The sequence below is a fragment of the Ptychodera flava genome, chromosome 11, assembly GCF_041260155.1.
Source record: "Ptychodera flava strain L36383 chromosome 11, AS_Pfla_20210202, whole genome shotgun sequence".
Classification (NCBI taxonomy): Eukaryota; Metazoa; Hemichordata; class Enteropneusta; family Ptychoderidae; genus Ptychodera; species Ptychodera flava.
In genome coordinates, this window is record NC_091938.1 from 20,284,182 (window position 1) to 20,304,786 (window position 20,605).

Below are 20,605 nucleotides of genomic sequence, written 5' to 3' on the forward strand. Positions count from 1 at the left end.
CGTCTTTTTTTCTTGTTCCAAAATTTGACAAATTATTTTGGGGCAATTTTCCATAGTATGCATACTATTAATTTTTCCAAATTTAGTACTTTTGTCGGTCGTTCTTCATGGGAAAGTTTTCAAACCTCAGCATGCCTGCCAAACACATTATTTATAGCAACTTTTACTTTGCAGATTTCAAGAAAAAATACACAAAAAAGTACGACAAAAAATGACCACCCCTGTAAAATCTAATGGTCCATTCCAAGTTCGTTACCATAGATTTTGGCAAGATACCAGTAACTCTACTCGTCTGCGAGTAGATGTGTCAGTATATATGTTTTGTCGATTTATCTTTCAGCACAGTGTTTAAACATATTCACCTCAATTTCCTGTAAACAGATCCAGAATTACATGTACCATTGATGAAGAAAAGGTTGAAGTCTCGAACTGATGTAACAGACTGCTAGATTTACACAAGGTTGACAAAATCATGTTCCGAGATAGTGTTTTTACCCCCACAAGTTCCGCTCCTTAATACCATGATGTAAACCAGACAAAATAACGTCCAGAGATAGCGACTTTGACCTTCATGAAAGACCACTTCTTGTAGACAAAAATAATGCTTTAGAATTTTTGATAAACATATTATATCCTTTTCAATTTGTACTTGAAAGCTTTAACATCATTCGCTTCCCACAATTATTGTAATATCCGAGATTCGGGCCATCTATAATATTGACTCCTTTATACGACTATCTCGCGTTATTGGCTTGAGAGACGTTAGTTGCATCAGATTTTAAATTTAAAACCGGATATCAGGTACAATTTCATCTTCTTGTTCACTTTTCCCTATACATCCGATATCAATGATAAGTAAGTAGCATAAAACAGACGAACCCGATATGATAACCAGGATAAGCTTAATGAACAGATTATTGAAAAATTAACTCTTTCGAACTGCTTGAAATATTCTCTTTCTGATAAATAAATTCATTTGTTGCCAAAGGTCTTGAGATTATCTTTGTTTTTTAACAAAACAAATCTTGCAACTTGCCATTGTATGTATGCTGTCCAAAGATCCGTCGCTCGAAGACGAGCACCGCCACAGTCGCTTGTGAATCGATACACGGCGACCGCTGTGTGGTATGCACTATTTCGCTAATGCATACTACACAGCGGCCATCGTGTATCGATTCACAAGCCACTGTGCGCCCAACCTCATTCGAGTCGCAAGAAGCGCAAAAGGGATCCCAAACGACCTCGATCGACTGAGCTTTATTAACTTCTATAGACTATAGTCTATAGAAGCTATTGGGATGGGCATCCGTCCGGCGTCCGTCGTCAGTATGTATGTATGTATGTATGTATGTATGTATGTATGTATGTATGTATGTATGTATGTATGTATGTATGTATGTATGTATGTATGTATGTGTATGTATGTATGTATGTATGTGTGTGTGTATGTATGTGTATGTGTGTGTGTGTGTGTATGTATGTGTGTGTGTGTGTGTGTGTGTGTATGTATGTATGTATGTATGTATGTATGTATGTATGTATGTATGTATGTATGTATGTATGTATGTATGTATGTATGTATGTATGTATGTATGTATGTATGTATGTGTATGTATGTGTATGTATGTCCGTTTGTGAGGCGTCCGTCCACTCAAACATCTTGAGAACCGCAGTACTTACTGATTTGATATTTGTTGTGTAGATGAAAAATATGATTATGAGAAACTTTTTTTTAATTTTTTGATATTGTTTAAAATATGCAAATTAGCCCAGAAAGGCGTTTTTGGTAAAAAATCTTCTTCTTCATAACCGCTAGTCAGACAGCTTTGATATTTAGTATACAGGACCCTAAGGATAACTTAACTTAGATTTGTTCAAATTGTGATGAAATATGCAAATCTGTATTTTTAAGGAATTTTTCGTCATTTTTGGTCAAAAATTTATTTCATCAAAACCGCTCATCTGACAGCTTTGATATTTGGTATACAGGTTCCTACAGATGAACTAAATATGATATATTGAATATATGATGAAATCTGCAATTTTGTATTTTTTTTGCAATTTTTGCCATTTTTGGTCGAAAAATGTGTTTCAGAAAAACTACTTGTCTGATGCCTTTGATATTTGGTATACAGGTTCCTAGGGGTTGTCTTAGTGTAATGTATTGAAATTTGATGAAATCTTCAATTGTTGTATTTCTGGGTCATTTTTTGCCATTTTTGGCTCAATTTTTGCCATTTTTGGTCAAAATCTTTGTTTCTCAAATGTTACTCATCTGATAGCTTAGATATTTGATATACAGGTTCCTAGGGTTTATCTTAATGTAATATATTGAAATTATGATGCAATCTTCAATTGTGACTATTTTTGCAGCAAATTTTGCTATTTTTGGTCAAACCATCCTGAAATGAGCTATCAAAGATACCCATCTTTGTCATCAACACGTGTCACAAAAAGTTATTCTCTACATAACACAGCGGAGCTCTGTCGATTGTTATGTCTCTTGTTTTTTCAGAACCGCTGGTCAGACAGCTTTAATATTTGGTATACAGGTCCCTAGGATGATCTTAGTGAGATAATTTCACACAGACAGGAAATGCTCAATTTTGTATCCATGTCTATAGTAGCTTCAGGGACATTGGCCCTATGCTTGACATTCGGCAAAGATATTAAGCTTCCAATGCCATGGGTGGGATACGGTGAATTTCTCGGTAATATGCAATATGGACCAACGGGGCTTGAAACGGCTGGCTTGGCGTACTTTACTTCAAGTACATACATACACGATTCTCGTATCATGTTTTCCCCTCCCAGTCCAGTTAAGGTAGAACGAGCCTCGCGGACAGATATTGGAGCTCTCAAATTTTATAATTTCTATTCTGATCTTCCACTTGTTGGAGATAATTTTAAAGCTCTTGGTATAAGTGAAGTTCACACCGTCTCAGTTTTTCGTAAATCGAAAATTCTACTTTCTCCCATGGAGTTAACACAGGAATGGCGGCCATGTTGAATTTCAAAATTATCGGGAAGTCTTAGGTAATTTGTCTCTTTAGTACCAAATTTTGCACTGTGATCCTGATTTTTATTCTGGATTTTGTAAGAGAATGGTCGAAAGTTTCACTGTTGAAAGTTAGAGAAAAAGTTCAATCACAGGCTTGGCGCGTTCTACTTTAAATGATTAATTATTACCGGCAATCCGACTGGACATTAATTATGAATTCTAAAGTAATTCCCTCAGTTCCAAGCACATATGTTGTTCGGCTTATAGGATTATCGTACGGCATGTCAACTAAACCTTTCAGATTCTGATGTTTTCTTAGGCTGCATTCACAAATACCTCTTGCTTGAGGGGGCGGGGGGCGGGGGAATCCAAAAAAGTTATCTGATCTGTTCAATTCCCCCCTCCCCAAATAAACTCAAAATGTGTTCAAGTGCCCCTGAATTGCTTTGATTTTGAAATACCCCTCTAAGGGACTGGACAGAAATTACAGGGATAAAGGCGAGTGGTTTTTTGGGGGAGGGGTCGCAATTTTTTTCGCAAATATTTTTGAAGGGTCAATGAATGAAATTTCACGCATGCCCAACCATTTTTTGCGTTACTTTCAAAAGGAAAGATGTGGCCGATATATTTCTTCATCCAAAAATATCAAATCATAATGAATGGGAATATATTGGGCAAACAATTTTCGCCCCAAAACAAGCTATATTTATACATTTATATATGTTTGATAATTTATGTAAATGTACTTTGCTTGAAGTGGCAGGTGAAAAGTGCATGTTTGTACAAGAAATTTGATTTTTGTAGGTCTCGAAAGTGTAGATTCACTATAGATGGTAGTCTATGAGATAACTATGAACACTTTTCTCCAATATAAAACTAGCAATATCTGTGCATTTATAGACGTTTGATAATGGATATTAATGTATTTGATTAACATAGGGTTGTTACAAGTGGACATGTGTACAAGAAATTTGATTTTGGAATTTCACCGAAAATGTTGATTCATACTATACATGGCAGTCTATGAGAAAACTATGAATATTTTTTCAACACTAAACTAGCTAAATCTGTGCTTCTATAAATGTTTGACAATTAATGCACTTGATTAGAATGGGTGTTTGAAAGTGAAGATGTGGACAACAAATATGATATTGGAATTTCACCCAAAAATATTAATTCACTTCTCATGGTAGTATATGTGTAAACTATTAAATATCTTCCCTGACAAAAATTGCTATATCTGTGTATTTATATGTAAATGTTGCTAAATATTGACTTTAGGCTGTAATAATTTTTTGATAAACAAGTAGTCCTCTCTGTACAATTACAAGACAATCTACAAATGAAGGTGAACATAACAACTGTTGTGCTTTTGCTCTATATCAGGGCTTTCAGAAAATATATACTTTATTGGGGTTTGGGACTTCTTCAATTGAGAAAAAATAAAAATCTGAAAGTGTCTAAAAGGTATTTATCATCCTTAAGAAAGGTATGGAAACAGAATGACTTTCCTCACCTGTCAGGAAAACTGGACACAATAAACATATTTAAAGGGGACATTAGGTGTACCTGTTGGCCAATCAAGTATGTTCTGTTCTATGTACCAAACAGCAGTTTCTTGTTCTACTCCCCACAGCATAGTTAGAATAGCAAATATTCTGTTTGGCAAACAGTGTATGTGTGTAAAGGCCGTAATCATTTTTATTGATGACAAATGAATTCTAGTCAGGACTTTAATTCAATCTCAAACAATAAAAATGCTGACTGTACACATATGCTGTGTTGATAAGTCAATAACTTACTTTTCATCACGCTTCAGGGAGTAAAACAAGAAACTGCAGTGGATACACAAAACAAAGCAACCCAAAAATTAGCCAAACGTTACAACTATAAATTGACAACCAAACACACATTTCATATCAATAAGAGACAGTTCAGTTTGTTTCGAGTTCCCATGTAAGTCCCCATTTTTTTCAATGACTTCAACATACCCTTGATATTTTCAAATCCCCCCCTCCAGAGGTGTTTCTGAATGCAGCCTTATCACTCACCCTCATTTACGATCAGCGACCTCATTTTTTCCTTGTACTAACTAAGTCTCTATCAGCGTATTATAGGCGATATGGAATTTGACTAGAATAACCAACCCATGGAACTGCAAAACAGCTTATTTATTTAGATGTCCGACAGGCATGGGGTTTCGAAATCCGGAGATATGGCATATACGAGATAAAAAAGGGAAGTGGCTTTTAGCACATGAAAAACTCCTTAAGCTCATAAGCTCATACATAAATGGATAGCGTTAGATTTTCCGACCTTGCCCACTGCATGCACTGTCTCTCTGTGATAACGACGCAATTAGACAATACAAAATGTTATCAGGTATAATGATTACTATATGCTGGTGATCGCAGTCAGTGCGCCCTCAATGTAGGTCAAATTGCAAAGGACTTTTGCAGTTTGCTATAAAGAACGATGTTCCAGGGAAAAAAAATCTACTCTGAGTGTTTTTTCTTTTATATGGGAACCATTCAAAGTTTTAAGAAGACCGAGCCTAAGTCCTGGGCGATTTTGCATCAGGATATATCAGATTTTCTTCTTTAGCTCTTGCCATTGTCTCCGATGGGTTTACAGAATTTCTCCATTTATCCCATATTGGATGTTGCCGACACTGTCGAAAAGCATGTTTTAGTGAGCTACACGTTTTTACAACCTTCCTCATCAAAATAACAGAGAGCTATGCTATAACCCTCTGGCGATTTGGTTTTGCTTTTGTTGTTGTTGTTGTTGTTGTTGTTATAAAGCACCGGTCTGACTTTGTTACTTACATGTATGCTGTTGTTGTCCACGGTTTTCATTGGCTGATAAACCACGGTCCTTTTGTGGAGGACCGTGGATAAACATGTGTACGATCGCACTCCAAGTTGCTTTTGTTTACTTTACGTTCATTCACTTTATTTTCATCACAACGGCAAGTACGCATACAAGAACGGCGTAGCTGAGCCTCCCGGAGGCGACTCCGTCGTAGTTGTGCCCTTGGTTTGTCAACTTAGGGTTAGATTTTCGAACGGTGGTGATTTGCACCCCTGGAACAGAACCTCTGACGTTTTAACTAACACTTTCCTGAAGGATAACAGTCATTTTCATGACAAAAAATGAAAATCAGGAGAAACATTGCTGATTGTGGAATTGGAAAATAGATCACCTAAAATTTGCCGATCTAAATGACAAAATGTCCGTTTCACACCGCTGGAGGGGGGGGGGTAAATTTTCTGTTTTGACAAAAATAAAACGCTGAAACACAATTCACAGGCTCAGAAAAAGGTCATACAGACAGAAAACTATAGTAAAAATTCGAGTGCCCGCAAAACAATCTCAAAGGTCGTCGAAACTGCGCTCAAAGGACGCACGGGGCGCATACGACAAACGTAGTAAACACTGTATCCAAGGTACGTTTGCGATTTATGAAAGTTAAACATGTTTGACATAATGTACATCGTAAAAATTAAATACCGCAGCTGTGTTGACATGATGCACCTAGATATCGTGTATGAAATATATTATTTGTAAACTATGTCGCACAGGCGCAGTTCCGACGTTCGCAACCTCAAAGTTCCACCGTTTTTTATTGGTCTACATCTTCCTCGATATAACTAACAAATTGCCATAGCGACCAGTTTGTACCACAAAAGTGACGAGAATCCCTGATTTAATCTTCGTAATTTACGAGGGTAGTCTAAGTGTAAAACTTCCGTGCGCGAATCATAAACGGAAATTTCAAACATTCATTTCCCATGTAATAGTTTGAGAAATTATTTCACGTTATTAATTGTGACAAAATTGTGATATTTTTTTTAGTTACTTGATTTTACAAGATGGCCTTTTGCAGCTGGTGATGGCAAATACTCAATCTGTTGTCGGGTGACCTCGTATGTCGCCTGTCCTAAAGTGGACTTAACGTTAAGGTAGAATGCACCTCGGCGACAGGTATTCGGACTCACAAACGTTTACAATACTTTCTTGGCCTATCATTGGGCGCGGGGGTGGGGTTGGGTGGTTGAGGTGGGGGTGGGGCTCATTTTGAAGCTCGTGGAGTAGCAAATGTTTTCACGGGCTTACTTTGCGAAAATCGAAAATTTGATTTAACACTGGAATGGCGGCCATTTTGAATTCCAAATATCGGGAAATGTTGGGTAACTTGTTTCTCCGGCACAACGTTTTGAGCTGTGACCCCTGATTTTTATGCTTGATTTCGAAACGGCATGCATGGCTTCAAGTTTTCTTACGGAAAGTTGGATCCACAGTTGAAGTCTTTCAATTTTAAGGCGCGGGCTACGTTAATGTTTTCTGCACTTCGTCCAGAGTCCAATAAGGCAAGTGTAATGTCTCGGAAGGATGGTCAAAAATGAAAAAAAAAAGATTAGCTGCCTCGCTATTTTTGCGGAAAAAGAGAAGAAACAACAACAACAACAAAACCCTACAAAAACATAGTCCTATATTCACATGACAGTAAAATTCTGGAAAAATTCATATCATAAAAAAAAACAACAAATACAACTAAAACTATAAAACCTTTGGAACAAATTATTGCGTATCGACATTTCGACCGCCCTTTCCAAGAACACGGTCGATCCTTGACGAGCTCACGATCACGATCACTATTCTTCCTGAAAATACACGCTTTTTCCTCCCTAGAAATGATTGAGGTATCCAACTCCAAAAATGATAATAAATAAATAAATAAATAAATAAATAAATAAATAAATAAATAAATAAATAATACGGAAGTCTATTAAGTAGAAGCTAAATTTTCTTATGTCTTAGATTATTTGCACGCCATAACACGATTGGAACTAATTTGGGATAATTGGGTGGGGAAGTAATGCCGATTTAATCTACAAATGTAATCTCATCTGCTTTTATTTACATTACACACTTGTTTTCATGAGTAATTTGTATTATTGCAACATTCAACTATGTAGCAAGTAACACTTTTGAGAAATTTAAAAAATATGAAAATCCAATTATCCCAATTTAGCTCCAATCGTGTTAAATCAACCATCCTGAAACCAACGAAGTTCACTTGGACAAAGATCTGCAGTGCGCAGGGCTCTGTCTGGCCGGGCTTCTCCTGCATATATGCGGGTTTTTCAAGTGGATGTATTTATGCGGAAAGAAATACGCCCTCGGGCGGGCAAACGATTAATAGGCGTTTGCACTTTGATATCACATGCGCACGCACGCGCATGCACAACAGGGTGTGACGTCGTCCTACTGTACTGTGTGACAGTGTGGCGCGACCTTGAAAAGTCCTTGACCCAGATTGACCGGCGTCGTGTCTATGAAAAGGACAAAAGGTGCACTCGAGAGTGCAACTGTGCCTCATAATGTTGCCGTGTGCTACTTCTTTTTTAAAAAAAGAGGAGATTCAGTCACGGCGTGTAGGGGAAACGACCCAGAAGATCGAGCTTCTTAGCGTCTTCATGCCAAGTGTACTACAGTGCGCATGATCCGGAACCTTTGGAAGCGACACTTTCACACGTGTATCATGGGATAGCACTGATCGGGGATATGCTCGCGGGTGACCTGAAGTGACCTTGTTGTTTGCTCGCTGCGTACGCGAAAATAACATCATTAGCATAAAACACTATCCTCCGTAAAGGTAATTGTCGTCTGCCGATAAACAGAGTATCCTCAGTGATTGTTTGAGCATTCAGTTTGTACTTGGAGGACAACGAAGGATCGATCGGGCGACCCGCGGATTTTCCAAGTTGTTCGTATTTCTGCTGCCAGTGCTGGTGTGTTGGCAGTTTGTTTATGGTCGACTGGTGCTCTTCGATCCCTGCAGCACGAGTCCACAGTCTGTTTGTCCATGTCTCATTGATGACCCAATTTGTCAGGTTCTTTCCGTGATCTGACGATCTCAATCGTTCTCCGGACATCTCCGTAGACTGGTAGGGAATCTTGAGAACGTTCAAGTTGTATCACACATATTACCATGGAGATCGACAGTCGAGATCACACGAAAGCGTTGTCGTCGCCTCCACTGGCAGTAAGTGTACCTTCACCTTACAGTCCGGTCAATTCACTCTCACAGAGACACCCGAGCAACAGTTCGTTGTCGCCGTCTTCGAACTCGATGTCGTCGACGCACACGACCCCATCGTCCTCGACTCAGCATCGCCAAGGCGGCGGGGAAAACATACAGTTGCAAGGAAAGCCGAGCCCCGACTGTTCAGCACAAAAACAGCAGAAGGTGCGACCGAAAGGTAAGAGCATGATGTGAGCAGAATCTGAAAATTGACGATTGTCTATGTCCGAATGCGAGGCTTGTTTTACCCATGGTTTTGGGAAGACAGTCGATGGTTGAACTACAGTCCCCTACACCCCAGTGGAGGGATTATGGTGAACACACACAAGTTGTTTTGACACGTTGAATGTCTAATTTATTTACTGTTGTGTATATGTGTGACGCGATTTTAGTTATGAGTACTCGAATACATGTGTTTAGTGGGGGTCCAGACACTTCGCACCAAAACCAGTTCGCCCCACACAACTTCGTCCCAAAACCATTTCGTACCAAAACCACCTCGTCCCAAGTACTACTTCGCCCCAAGTACCACATCGTACTAAAACCACTTCGCCCAAAGTATAGTACCGTCAACTCGTCCTGAAACAACGATGTTACGACGTATCATAAGGTTGTTTTTACCTACAACTTGGAAGCATTAATGTATTAGGACATTTTGGCTACCACGAACCATTTATTGTTGCATGAAACCATAAACGATAGAATAAGAAAAAAGAAACACGCAAATGCTACAACTCAGGTGCCGTGCGCGGAATTGCACGATGTCAATTTCGCGAAATGCGTACACTTTCAAGATTTCAGTCCCAGGATGACAGGAAGGTGGTTATTTTCAGCTTTACCAGTTAGCGATAAGTTTCGGGCAAAGTGGTTTGGGGGACATGACTTTTGGGGCGAAGTGGTTTTGGTACGAGGTTGTTTTGGTGCGAAGTGGTTTTGGTGCGAAATGGTATGGGACGAGATGGTATGGTGCGAAGTGGTTTTGGTGCGAAGTGTCTGGGAACCTGTTTAGTGTACTAGTGTGTAAGCTGTGTTCACCGACGCAATGAGTTCCAACTTCCATATTTGTCGTTCAACAGATGTGTTCTCGAAAACAATGTTGTTCCACGTCATGTGTATTGCTCACTTGGTTGTCCGTTGCAATTTGAACTTTGAGCTTTATTAAAGCGTTTTAATATAGGTCGTTCAAGTTCACTACGTAGATGGAATGGGCACAGTCCCTCTATCCACGTGGATAGAGGGACTGTGGAATGGGGAAAACTGACGCCGTCGACGCGCCGTCGCTGCTCGCTCCCTTGGGTCAAAATGACCTTTACGACTGTTTCTACTGAAAGGTCCGCCGGAGTGCCTTTTCATTTCCAACGAATATATCATATCTAAAAAAACCGTCAATAATCTTTCAATCATGCTCTTGTTGTCTTCAAAATGTGAGAATGGTCACCGTTGTCTCTGAAATTATCCGAATTATTCATTGTTGCTCTATTAAGTGTCTTTAAAGATCCGGCTTGTTGTAGACTTTCGTTTACAGTTTTGTAGTAAGATGAAGCCATTTCAGAGGAGAATTATAATATGACCGTTGTTTAATTCACAACACCAGCTAGAGCACTTAGAGTGTTTATGTTTACTTATGTTGTTTATTTTTTCAACGTGAGCCACTTCCCAAGAAACAAAATGTACAAAATTGTGCGAAAATGGGCAAAATATCTTACTGAGCAAGGATTAGCTCATCTTTAATATTTGTGCAATAGGGTAATGGCTTCTTATGTTTTGTCACAGCAGACGGGAAACCCATGTTGTGAATTGTGGTTATGGAAAACCGGTGCTGTGGTTATTGAATGTAAGGACAACTAACCACAGGACAAGACAGTAACTTTAGATGATGGAATTTCCTTCACATGCATGACACACATACATGTGCATGCAAACTGTTCAACAGAGAAGGGCGGCCAGGACTCACTCACACTCTTACTCTTTGTGTTATTTTTTACTTCCCTCCGCCTCTTAATGCCCTCTTTTGAAAACGACCATTCTTAGGGTATCTATAAGCACCTCTTCAGTCGAACAGTAAAGACACAAGAGAACAAAAATGGCCACCCGAATACTGTTTACTGCTATATTTTATCAGATTTACGCTTCCACACCAAAAGAGACACATACATATATGCTTGTCTGATATAATGCTCATGAAACGTGTTGTGCTTAAATGCCAATGTGCCATTCACGTCATGCATCACAGTGCAATACCTGTTCATGGTAGGGTCCATGAAGCAGATAATTGAAACTCTTTCCCAAGAATTTGAAAATTTTAACTTTACTGAAATATTCGAGCACTTATTGCTCCTGACACAGCATCAAAATTTACCAAAAATTTGCAAACATTTGTAACACATACATTCTGACATAATAAGGAAATGTGTTAAGGTAGAATACGCCTCAGGGACAGATATTCAGACTCTCAAACTTTTACAGATCTTTTCTAATCTACCACTTGTGGGTGTTCATTTTAAAGCTCCTGGTGTTAAAAAAAATGTCTACCATCTAAGTTTCTTGATATTTGAAAATTTTACTTTTCTCCATAGAGTTAACACATGGATGGCGGCCATTTTGAATTTCAAATATTGATAATCTTGGGAAATTTTTTTCTCTTGTATCAAATTTGCATGGTGACCCCCGCAATTTGTTCGTGATTTTAAAAGAGAATGGTTGAAACATTCATTGAGGAAAGTTTGAGCAAAAGTTTGAATATATAACTTTCGAGGTGCATACTACCACGTTAACCTCTGGAAGATGTGTACATGAAGGTGGCCATTCCAACAAAACCATTTGTTTGGCAGAAATTTTCAAGTACTACTGGTAATGTTTTTCCAGTATTGTCTTCAGATAATACCCCTTTTCTGTCAGACCAACAAATATGAAATAAATTGTATATTGGGCAGAGACTTACACAAATTAAAATTAAAACACAAAGAACATTTATTATCGGTAGAAACTTAGCAAAATTGCTACAACAAAGGTAACTTCAAGGAATGAATTTATAAATGAAAGAAAACAAAAAAGTATATATATATATATATATATATATATATATATATATATATATATATATATATATATATATATATATATATATATATATATATATATATATATATATATATATATATATATTATAGGGTTATTCACAAAATACGGCCCTGTATGGACGAGGGCTCAGTGAGTGACGTATTGGACGAGCCGAAGGCGAGTCCAATACGTCACTCACTGAGCCCGAGTCCATACAGGGCCGTATTTTGTGTATAACCCTATTATTATACACCTCCCTCCATTAATCGTCTGTATAAAACATTCTATGGAAAATTTTGAGGGATGCGGCACGCGCGATATTAGTGGAACGCGCGCGATTGTTGCGTTGGCATGAAGCCAATTAATTTTCAGTGCAGTAGGCCCTACAAGCAACTTCGCTGAATGTTTTCAATTTAATTCTTTTTTTAAAATAAAAATCAATTGCATTTAGACTCAGTTTTGTGTTCAGCGTGTGTTAAACCTTATACTACGAATAACATTTTAGTGGAAGCTGTTATTATATCTGTAACTCACCGTAAAATAGTTTGTTTACATCCAATAATCGCTAGGTCAAAGGTCAAACAGGCGCGTCGCGCGTCTCCCGTATTCGGGACCTCCGCGTACTATACAAAATACGGAAAGTTATTGGACGGTCAAACTCCCATAGGTTACGGCAGTTGGTGTATAATATATATTATATATATATATATATATATATATATATATATATATATATATATATATATATATATATATATATATATATATATATATATATATATATATATGATATACTAAATTCAGAGCGTTATAAATAATAAATATAGTGTGAACCAAGCTACGTATTCACTTGAAATCAAGCAAAAGTATACAGCATATATATATATATATATATATATATATATATATATTATATATATATATAATATATATATATATATATATATATATATATATATATATATATATATAGTGGCACTTTGATATCAATCTATTATATATATATATATATATATATATATATATATATATATATATATATATATATATATATATATATATATATATATATATATATATATATATATATATATTGATTGATTGATATCAAAGTTCCACTATAAATTTTGATCAGAATGTTCTTGTTTTTAATGTCAACTTCAGTTTCTAGTTCTACTCCTCAAGGCATTTTGATACACAAAGTTCACCCTGTCAACCCAGCCTGTGCATGTGAAAACTTCATTGATATTGTCAACAAGTGAATTCTGGTTGGAGAGAATTTATGGAAACAGTGAGGATGTATTCAACAGATGTAAATGGTGTATTGATAATTAAGTTGAAGGGACAAAGTCGGCCGTTTTTCATTAATTTTGTTTGATGTGAAATACTACTTATATTGTTTGACATGTTGAAAGATACTGAGTGAATGGGTGACCATGCACATATTCGACCCCAGTTTTACGAAACCATTGGGAAAATGAATTAATGGTCACGACCATTAATTCATTTTCGACATGGTTTCATTGACTTTGTCCCTTTAAATATAAACTTGAAATTTACATACAAAACAAACAGAAAAAATTATTAGGTTACAGCTACTGACCCTTTAATAAATAAACAATAAACAAATAAATCAATCAATAGATTAATCAAATTAAGCTAAGATGTGTTAGGAGTCATCAATTAGAATAGAATATGATAAGCATTTACTGCTATAAAAACAATACTTTACCTGTAAGACCTGTGGAAGAAATACTATGATGGGTAATTTGAACAGGGTAACTTTGCAATCTCATGTGCAAAAATCAAGAACGAGTACTTGAGCTCCATCTGTGACAGTGCACTAACATTTTAAGAAGGCACGATTCATCTCAGAACTCCCTGAATATTTCATGAAGTTCATGAACTATAGCAATAACAGTAGGATCACTTCCAGGGCTCATGTACATTGTAAGTTTTCTAGATTAAACAATGCTACTGTCTTATCGTCAACAAGTTGGAATGATCCGAGGACATTAACTTGTATTGCAACTTTATACAATGCTGTTGAAATTGTATGAAATATTTTAAATTATGCCACATTAGATGTTAAAGGCAGAAGGATTATGTTTCTTATGCTCAGGAGTAGATTGCAGTCAAATGCAATACATTTATAATAAAATTTTGTTTGATAATGCCTTGTAATTCATGCATGAATAATTTTTGTCTCCATGTTATTTTTCAATCTTGTGAATTTTAGTGACATGAAAAAATCATATTACTATTCTATTACAAGTTAAGGGGTTTAGATTTCTCTTGGATTAATGAACAGTATTCTTCAAAATCCACAGAAATTATGCAGGTATGTAAAGGAGGCATCCCTGTCACAAAATGGATCGATCCATCCTGTAACTGATACAATGGATGACAATGGGATTAGGCCAAATTATTACAAAGAAAATGAGCAGTTTTCAGTTTGTTGTTGGAAAAACAAATAAGTTGCCTGTACATTTGCTTTCACGTAACCATGGCAATCTGAATGTAAGATCCTTTCAGCAAAACGGGGGCTTGGTCAACTTTCCTCCAATCACTAAAGAGTTACTCCGAACTAAAATGTATCTCTTCCTGACTTCTCTGGTATTTGTTGTGAGCCGAGTTTACCGTCATTTATGGCAATGGTACCAGACGGAGCATCACAACAGAGTCTTTTGGTTTTTTCTGAACAAGGTTGTAAATCAAAAGTTTCTGCCAAAGGCACAAAGCCACGTGTAGTTGTCATAAAGACATGGCAAGTGTCCTCAATTCCTATTCGAATACATGACTGTATTGGGGTGTGTTCTATGTGCTGTCCACATTTTTCAGTGTCGTTCTTCACATTTCATCAGCGTTTAATGGAAAAGTAGAATTTTAATCTGTTGTTAAATACAAACAAGCCATTTACCCCATGTCTACCTCCATCATGTGTCCCCGCGTGGCATTTGAGTTTTTTGTTACTGTAACAATGAAACCTCAAGGTGCATAAGCCAACAGATTTGTTTATTTATCGATAAACATTTGTCCACTTTAATGATTTTTATTTTCCATAATTTTGTTCATTTTAGTGTGACCTTCAATTTCTGTTATTTACCGCAAGATGTGAAATGTAGAGAAAAGAAAATTTAGAAAAAGTAACTTGGTGGTGTATCATTGTTGACTGGCCGATACCACAGGTCATTTGCATAACACGTGCCAGTAAGCCAACATGGAGAGACTTGACCTAATTTAGTTTGGGGAAAAAAGACATTATAGAAACTGTTGTTTTCTGACTTGTCCCTAAGAGTTGGTTAAAATAGATTTCCCGACGGAAACTGCAGCTTCACTTTGTGAAGTTACGGTATAGGGTACGATTTGTTACTTACGAAGCTGTAGTTCATAATGGAACATAAGCGGTTATCGTAATTTACAGGCTGCGTCTTGATTTATGTGTTTTTTCAACCACATCTACAAACATGTCAAGCATGACCTTTTCTCAAGGCCAAGCCTGTACGGTACATTTACGACTTGGAACGTCCCAATCGTGTGTTGTCAACAAAGAAAGGGAGCCATCATGCAGTGTTTTGCTACAGAGGAAATATTTTTCTATTTTTTTTCAAAACCTGTGAAAGACAGTACTATATGAAATCGATAAATTTCAATCCTCGCTTTAATATCTGCCATTTAAATGCAGTGATGTTCTTTTAATCACAGAGGTAACACATTGTTCTTCCAAAATTGCCGCAAGTTTTGCCTTTTTGTGGTTTGCAAAAAAAAATGAAACTGTTCTTAGAGAAACAGGTATTACTTCTATCGCCAGTTCTTTATTTTTATATGTTATAAAAAATAGAATAGAATAGAATAGAAATAGAATAGAAACAAGTCTGCACAGACTTGATCACTTTTTCCCTGTGACATCCATGATGTAATGTTTACTGTGTCTCATTTTAATTGTGACCGTCAGTTCATCTATCTGTGTTCGGCCTTCATATCTACTGTGTATTTTTGATGTGACCAGCTTGAATCTGACCAGCTCGAAATGTTATTATGGAAACAATGACTCTAATCACTCTCTCTGTTATACTGTTGAATTCATTCTATTTCTGTTTCTCTCTACCATGTGAATGTGTATATATATTTCAGAAAAAAGAATGGTACAGTGTTAGTCTAATGTCTTGGCTCCCGTACTGGTATGTCTGATCATGAAATATTGAAGACTGTTTTCTTATATTTTGCGGAGGATTGACATGTTTTTTTTTTCTCAAACTCTCTTGGTACGGAAATTATTAAAGCCCACCTGTGTTTGCCATTGCATAATCGTCTTCTTTTATGTGTGTATTACATCAGGTTTTTGTTATCGCAGGATCATTTTGTTAATTTTTAAAACGCGAATTTCCAATTGCGATCTGCAGATGAAATGACATCAACGAAAAACAGAGATTTTTAGGTCACTGAGGTCAAACAGAAACGTGACAAAGCTAGGGCTGTGTAAACAACATATGTCTGAAACAAAGCAAGAGGCTAGAATTGATTCAATTTACATTTGTTTTCCTTCTTTGTCTTTTTCTCTACATCTTCAGTATTATTCACCTTTCAGGAACAGTTTCTCTTCCTAATGATACTTGAAAAAAGCTCTCATACCGAGGTACGTCATATCAATGATGTTTACATTGTTAGGTAAGGGCGATGAGGTCCATGGTGACCGCCTCTTGACCTGTACTGAATATCACCTGATTTTTTATCGTTGATCTTTGGTATCAAGGGATCGATTACCCAGAAAATCAACTTCCTGTGGTACTGGTGACATCAAATATAGTGTAGATGTTTATCTCAGTGGTTCAAAGAGTCCTTGAGACCATTCATAGCTGACTCACATACTTAGCGCTCCGGATAAACAGCGTGTGTGACATGTTACATAGTGTTATGCACATTCAGTCCTACACCCTAGAGGGCAGCTCAGGCCAAGGACAATCCAGCAAACACATATTGCTGCTCAAATTCAAATTTTGTCACAAGCTTGCTGTAGTACTGGTGACAAAAACGTACGTATGTTGATCTAAGTGGTTGAGTCAGAGTACACAGTAAAGAGTTGAATAAATAAATTTCAATACATTCAAAATATTATGCGCTCTACTATCATATAATAGCTGTCCAAATTTGCCGTATAAATATATATATATGTATACATTGTATAATAAACTTATCCCACAGAGCTTTTCGATATGAGACTATGGTAACATACTGAATGCCTAGTAGGAATTAAGACCTTAAGTACAAGTACAAATCCATACAACTTGATATCTGCATGGTAAGTGGTAAATCTATAACACACTGCTGATAAATGATGATCAAACACCCCAGTTGCACTCAGTTTTCTTGCCAAGAGAAAAAAAACAAAGGGGGTGGGGGGATGGAGTCATTGAAAAATGTTTCGGGTAGTATTCAGATACATATTTTAAGTATTGTATTGATTCAGACACAGAGCGAGGAAGCCAGGCGATAATTAAAGATGCATTGGAGCTCCGAAGATCAATTAGTTTTGACTTTTGATGTCTTTCCAGTATTTTTGTTCAATCTGTAAACATGGTAACAGTTTCTTAGTGTTCTGTTCTCAATATCCCATCAAAATATTCCCAGTGCTTGTACAAACGCGATCTGTATCATAATAAAGGTTCTTAACTTATTTGTGCAGCATTTCTTGTCAATGGTGGTGACTAGACGAGAATTCATATTTTAAACAAAAACAAATGCGATATCATATAAAATGCTTAATGTGTTTGCAAGGCTTATGCCAGTCCTTTGTGTTTCAGTGTATTCTAGGAAGACAAAGAAGACTTAAGCCAAATTATAGAAAGACATTGATTCGCATACTTTCAAATGTTGCAAGTTGCCCCTTCTTTTTAGTTTAAGCCCTGTTCGCTGGAGGTCTTTTTATGTTTTACTTTCTAAGAAAATACCATCCAGTCTTTGGAGAGATGTTTTTGAGTCATATTGTCGTTGAAAATGTCAGGTGATGGATTCAGTTGAATGTTCACGGCGTTTCTAATATGTCTGACGAGCGGCCTTTTTGACGTGATCGCAAGTCGGAAATTTTTTCGCCCTGAAAATTTAAGTTGTACGTTTGTTCCCAGTGGTTGGAAACCTTTTGGGGTCACATTTTTATGTAAATTGCATGTGATTTCAAACCTTCTTAGTGAAAAAAGTGAATTAATACAGCGATATTTAAATGAGACTTTAAAGAACAATTTATAGATCACGTGTCACAGCACCACATGTTGATGTGGGTTTGTTTGAGGTTGTTGTTGGATTGATATTGACAAATGTGAAAGGATTAGATCGCGTTTAGAATTATATGATCACGACCAGTTACATGACGCTGTTTGTGGATTGTCCATGGGTATATGTGTCAACGGATGTGTATCATGTTCACACCTACTGCATTTAATTCCAAGTGCGTAGGTATTATCCAGAGGACCGAGCTGGCCCATGTGGCGTGATGCTATGCATATATGATACTCGCAGCCAACCGAACAGCTCAATCAGCTCAATTGTATGGAAGACTTTCTGAAAGGTCAGCCTTCAGTGTTCCGTGACTAAAACCTCGAGACACAAAAACGCCACAAAACTCTTTCAGTATAATATAATGATGCAGTAACTCTGAAAGACCTTTGCGGTGGACTCAGGAACATTAATTCCGAGATGCTGTGTTTTTTGAATGGGTTAGGGATACATACCATAGACATACAGGGTAGTTACCAGTAATGATTACACAACCCTTTCCATCACTTGCTAAAATTCCTTTTCACAAAAAGGGAACCCTGGTAAAATAGCCATTGGCGTGGAACCTATGTTTACATTTTAGGCTTTTAGGATTTATGACATGTGACCATGTTAAGTTCTTTTTCAGGTATCTCCAAATTCAAAACATCTTGTCATCTTGTCAACAAACTCTGAGAGATTAACATTTATTTCGTAAAAAATCTTGATATTATACTAAGTCTTTATTGATCGGAATATAGCCAAAGACCCTTTCAAAATTGGCTTCTCTCCAGGATATAAAGTTTACTATCATACTGATTTTAGGTGAAAGTAGATGCTCGATTTTCGATAAACAGATCATACCATCTCCCACAAGTTGCCTTTCCTTCATGTATTTGATCTGTTCAGTAACTATCAACAGTCAGAATATGAGTGTATATTCTTAAACCATTAAAATTACACTCATAATGGATGTACTTGAAGTTGAATTTCTTATTGAAATTGGGCACAATATACTATACATTGAGTAAACTTCAACATTCAACTTTGTAAACATTTTACTCCAGAATGTGTGCAATTGCATGAATCCCCAACTATTTAATCTATAATATCCCTCATACAGATAATCACAAATGCTGCCAAGCTGGGCCTCTACAATGAGATGTTGAGATATTGATGTACACAGAGTATTGATAGTGGCATATGCCACACTATGATTAATTGCTGTCTATGATGTAATATCACATCGTTGATTTAACCCACTTAATATCTATCTAGACTTTGCCTCCAGATTACAAAACTATGTATAAACTTAAACATGAATGAAGTGTGCACGATTTGTATAGGCTTCAAATACATTACACAGTAACAAGATGAAAAGAGCAAGGAATTGTATGCTGTCTCTGATATTTGATCTGCACAATTACCATTATTTAGTCTAATATCTTGAAAACCCTTAATTTGCATAACTTAATGTTGCATACTTTATTATGCCCCCTTGATCAGAACCAAATTAGGGGACACCTCCCCCTCGTTAGAGAGACCGCCAGAGAAAACACTGCAAAGCGGTTAATCGTAGATTATGACATGGCTATAGTATATGAAGAGTCCTCCATCTACTGTATGGATGTAAAGTCTGGTATTCATCTTGTATGTGACTGAAATATAGCCACAGCCAACTATGCTGCAATTTGCTTTCCTGTAGGCTGCTTCAGATATTGTGAGTAGACTGTGAGTAGAAAAGTTGGTATTCTACCTGTACTCAGCTTCAACTCTTCAGACCCAATAAGGAATCTTTGACTCCTTGATCTGGAGCAATTTTGCCATATCGTCTGCGAACTTTCTCATTCATGCTGCAAAGAAATGATGCTTCTGTGCCACAAGATGCAAGGAAATATCCATTGTTTGCTCTACTCATAGCATTTCTAGAGAAGTTAGAAGGTAAAGAATGTTTCGCTGCCTTAAACCGGCTCTAAAAGGCCAGGGATCATGATTAAGTGAGGTGTTAAGAAGATTATGAGGTGTTTCTGTCTTTCGTTCTCCTTTGAAATTGCAATGGTTATATAAATATGTTGCTAGATTTTTGGATTAAGTCCGCACCGGGCTTTAAAGACACAAAAAGTTCACCATGCTAGGAATAATGTGGTCAGTGGAGAGCCCATAAAATATCATACCTTTCTGGGCTGACGTGCAGCGTCTCGGAA

At 36.9% G+C, this 20,605-nt stretch overlaps 2 protein-coding genes across 2 annotated transcripts in view; both read left to right on the forward strand.

The window, feature by feature from the left end:
* Positions 1-20,605, forward strand: part of LOC139143758 (puromycin-sensitive aminopeptidase-like) — a 539,468-nt gene that overhangs the window by 503,546 nt on the left and 15,317 nt on the right. The window lies entirely within an intron of this gene.
* Positions 8,214-20,605, forward strand: part of LOC139143759 (nuclear receptor subfamily 1 group D member 2-like) — a 99,012-nt gene continuing 86,620 nt past the window's right edge. Inside the window, exon 1 of the mRNA XM_070714303.1 lies at positions 8,214-9,270. Coding sequence (XP_070570404.1) covers positions 9,000-9,270 — 271 coding nt within the window. The 5' untranslated portion in view covers positions 8,214-8,999. The remainder of the gene's footprint in view (positions 9,271-20,605) is intronic.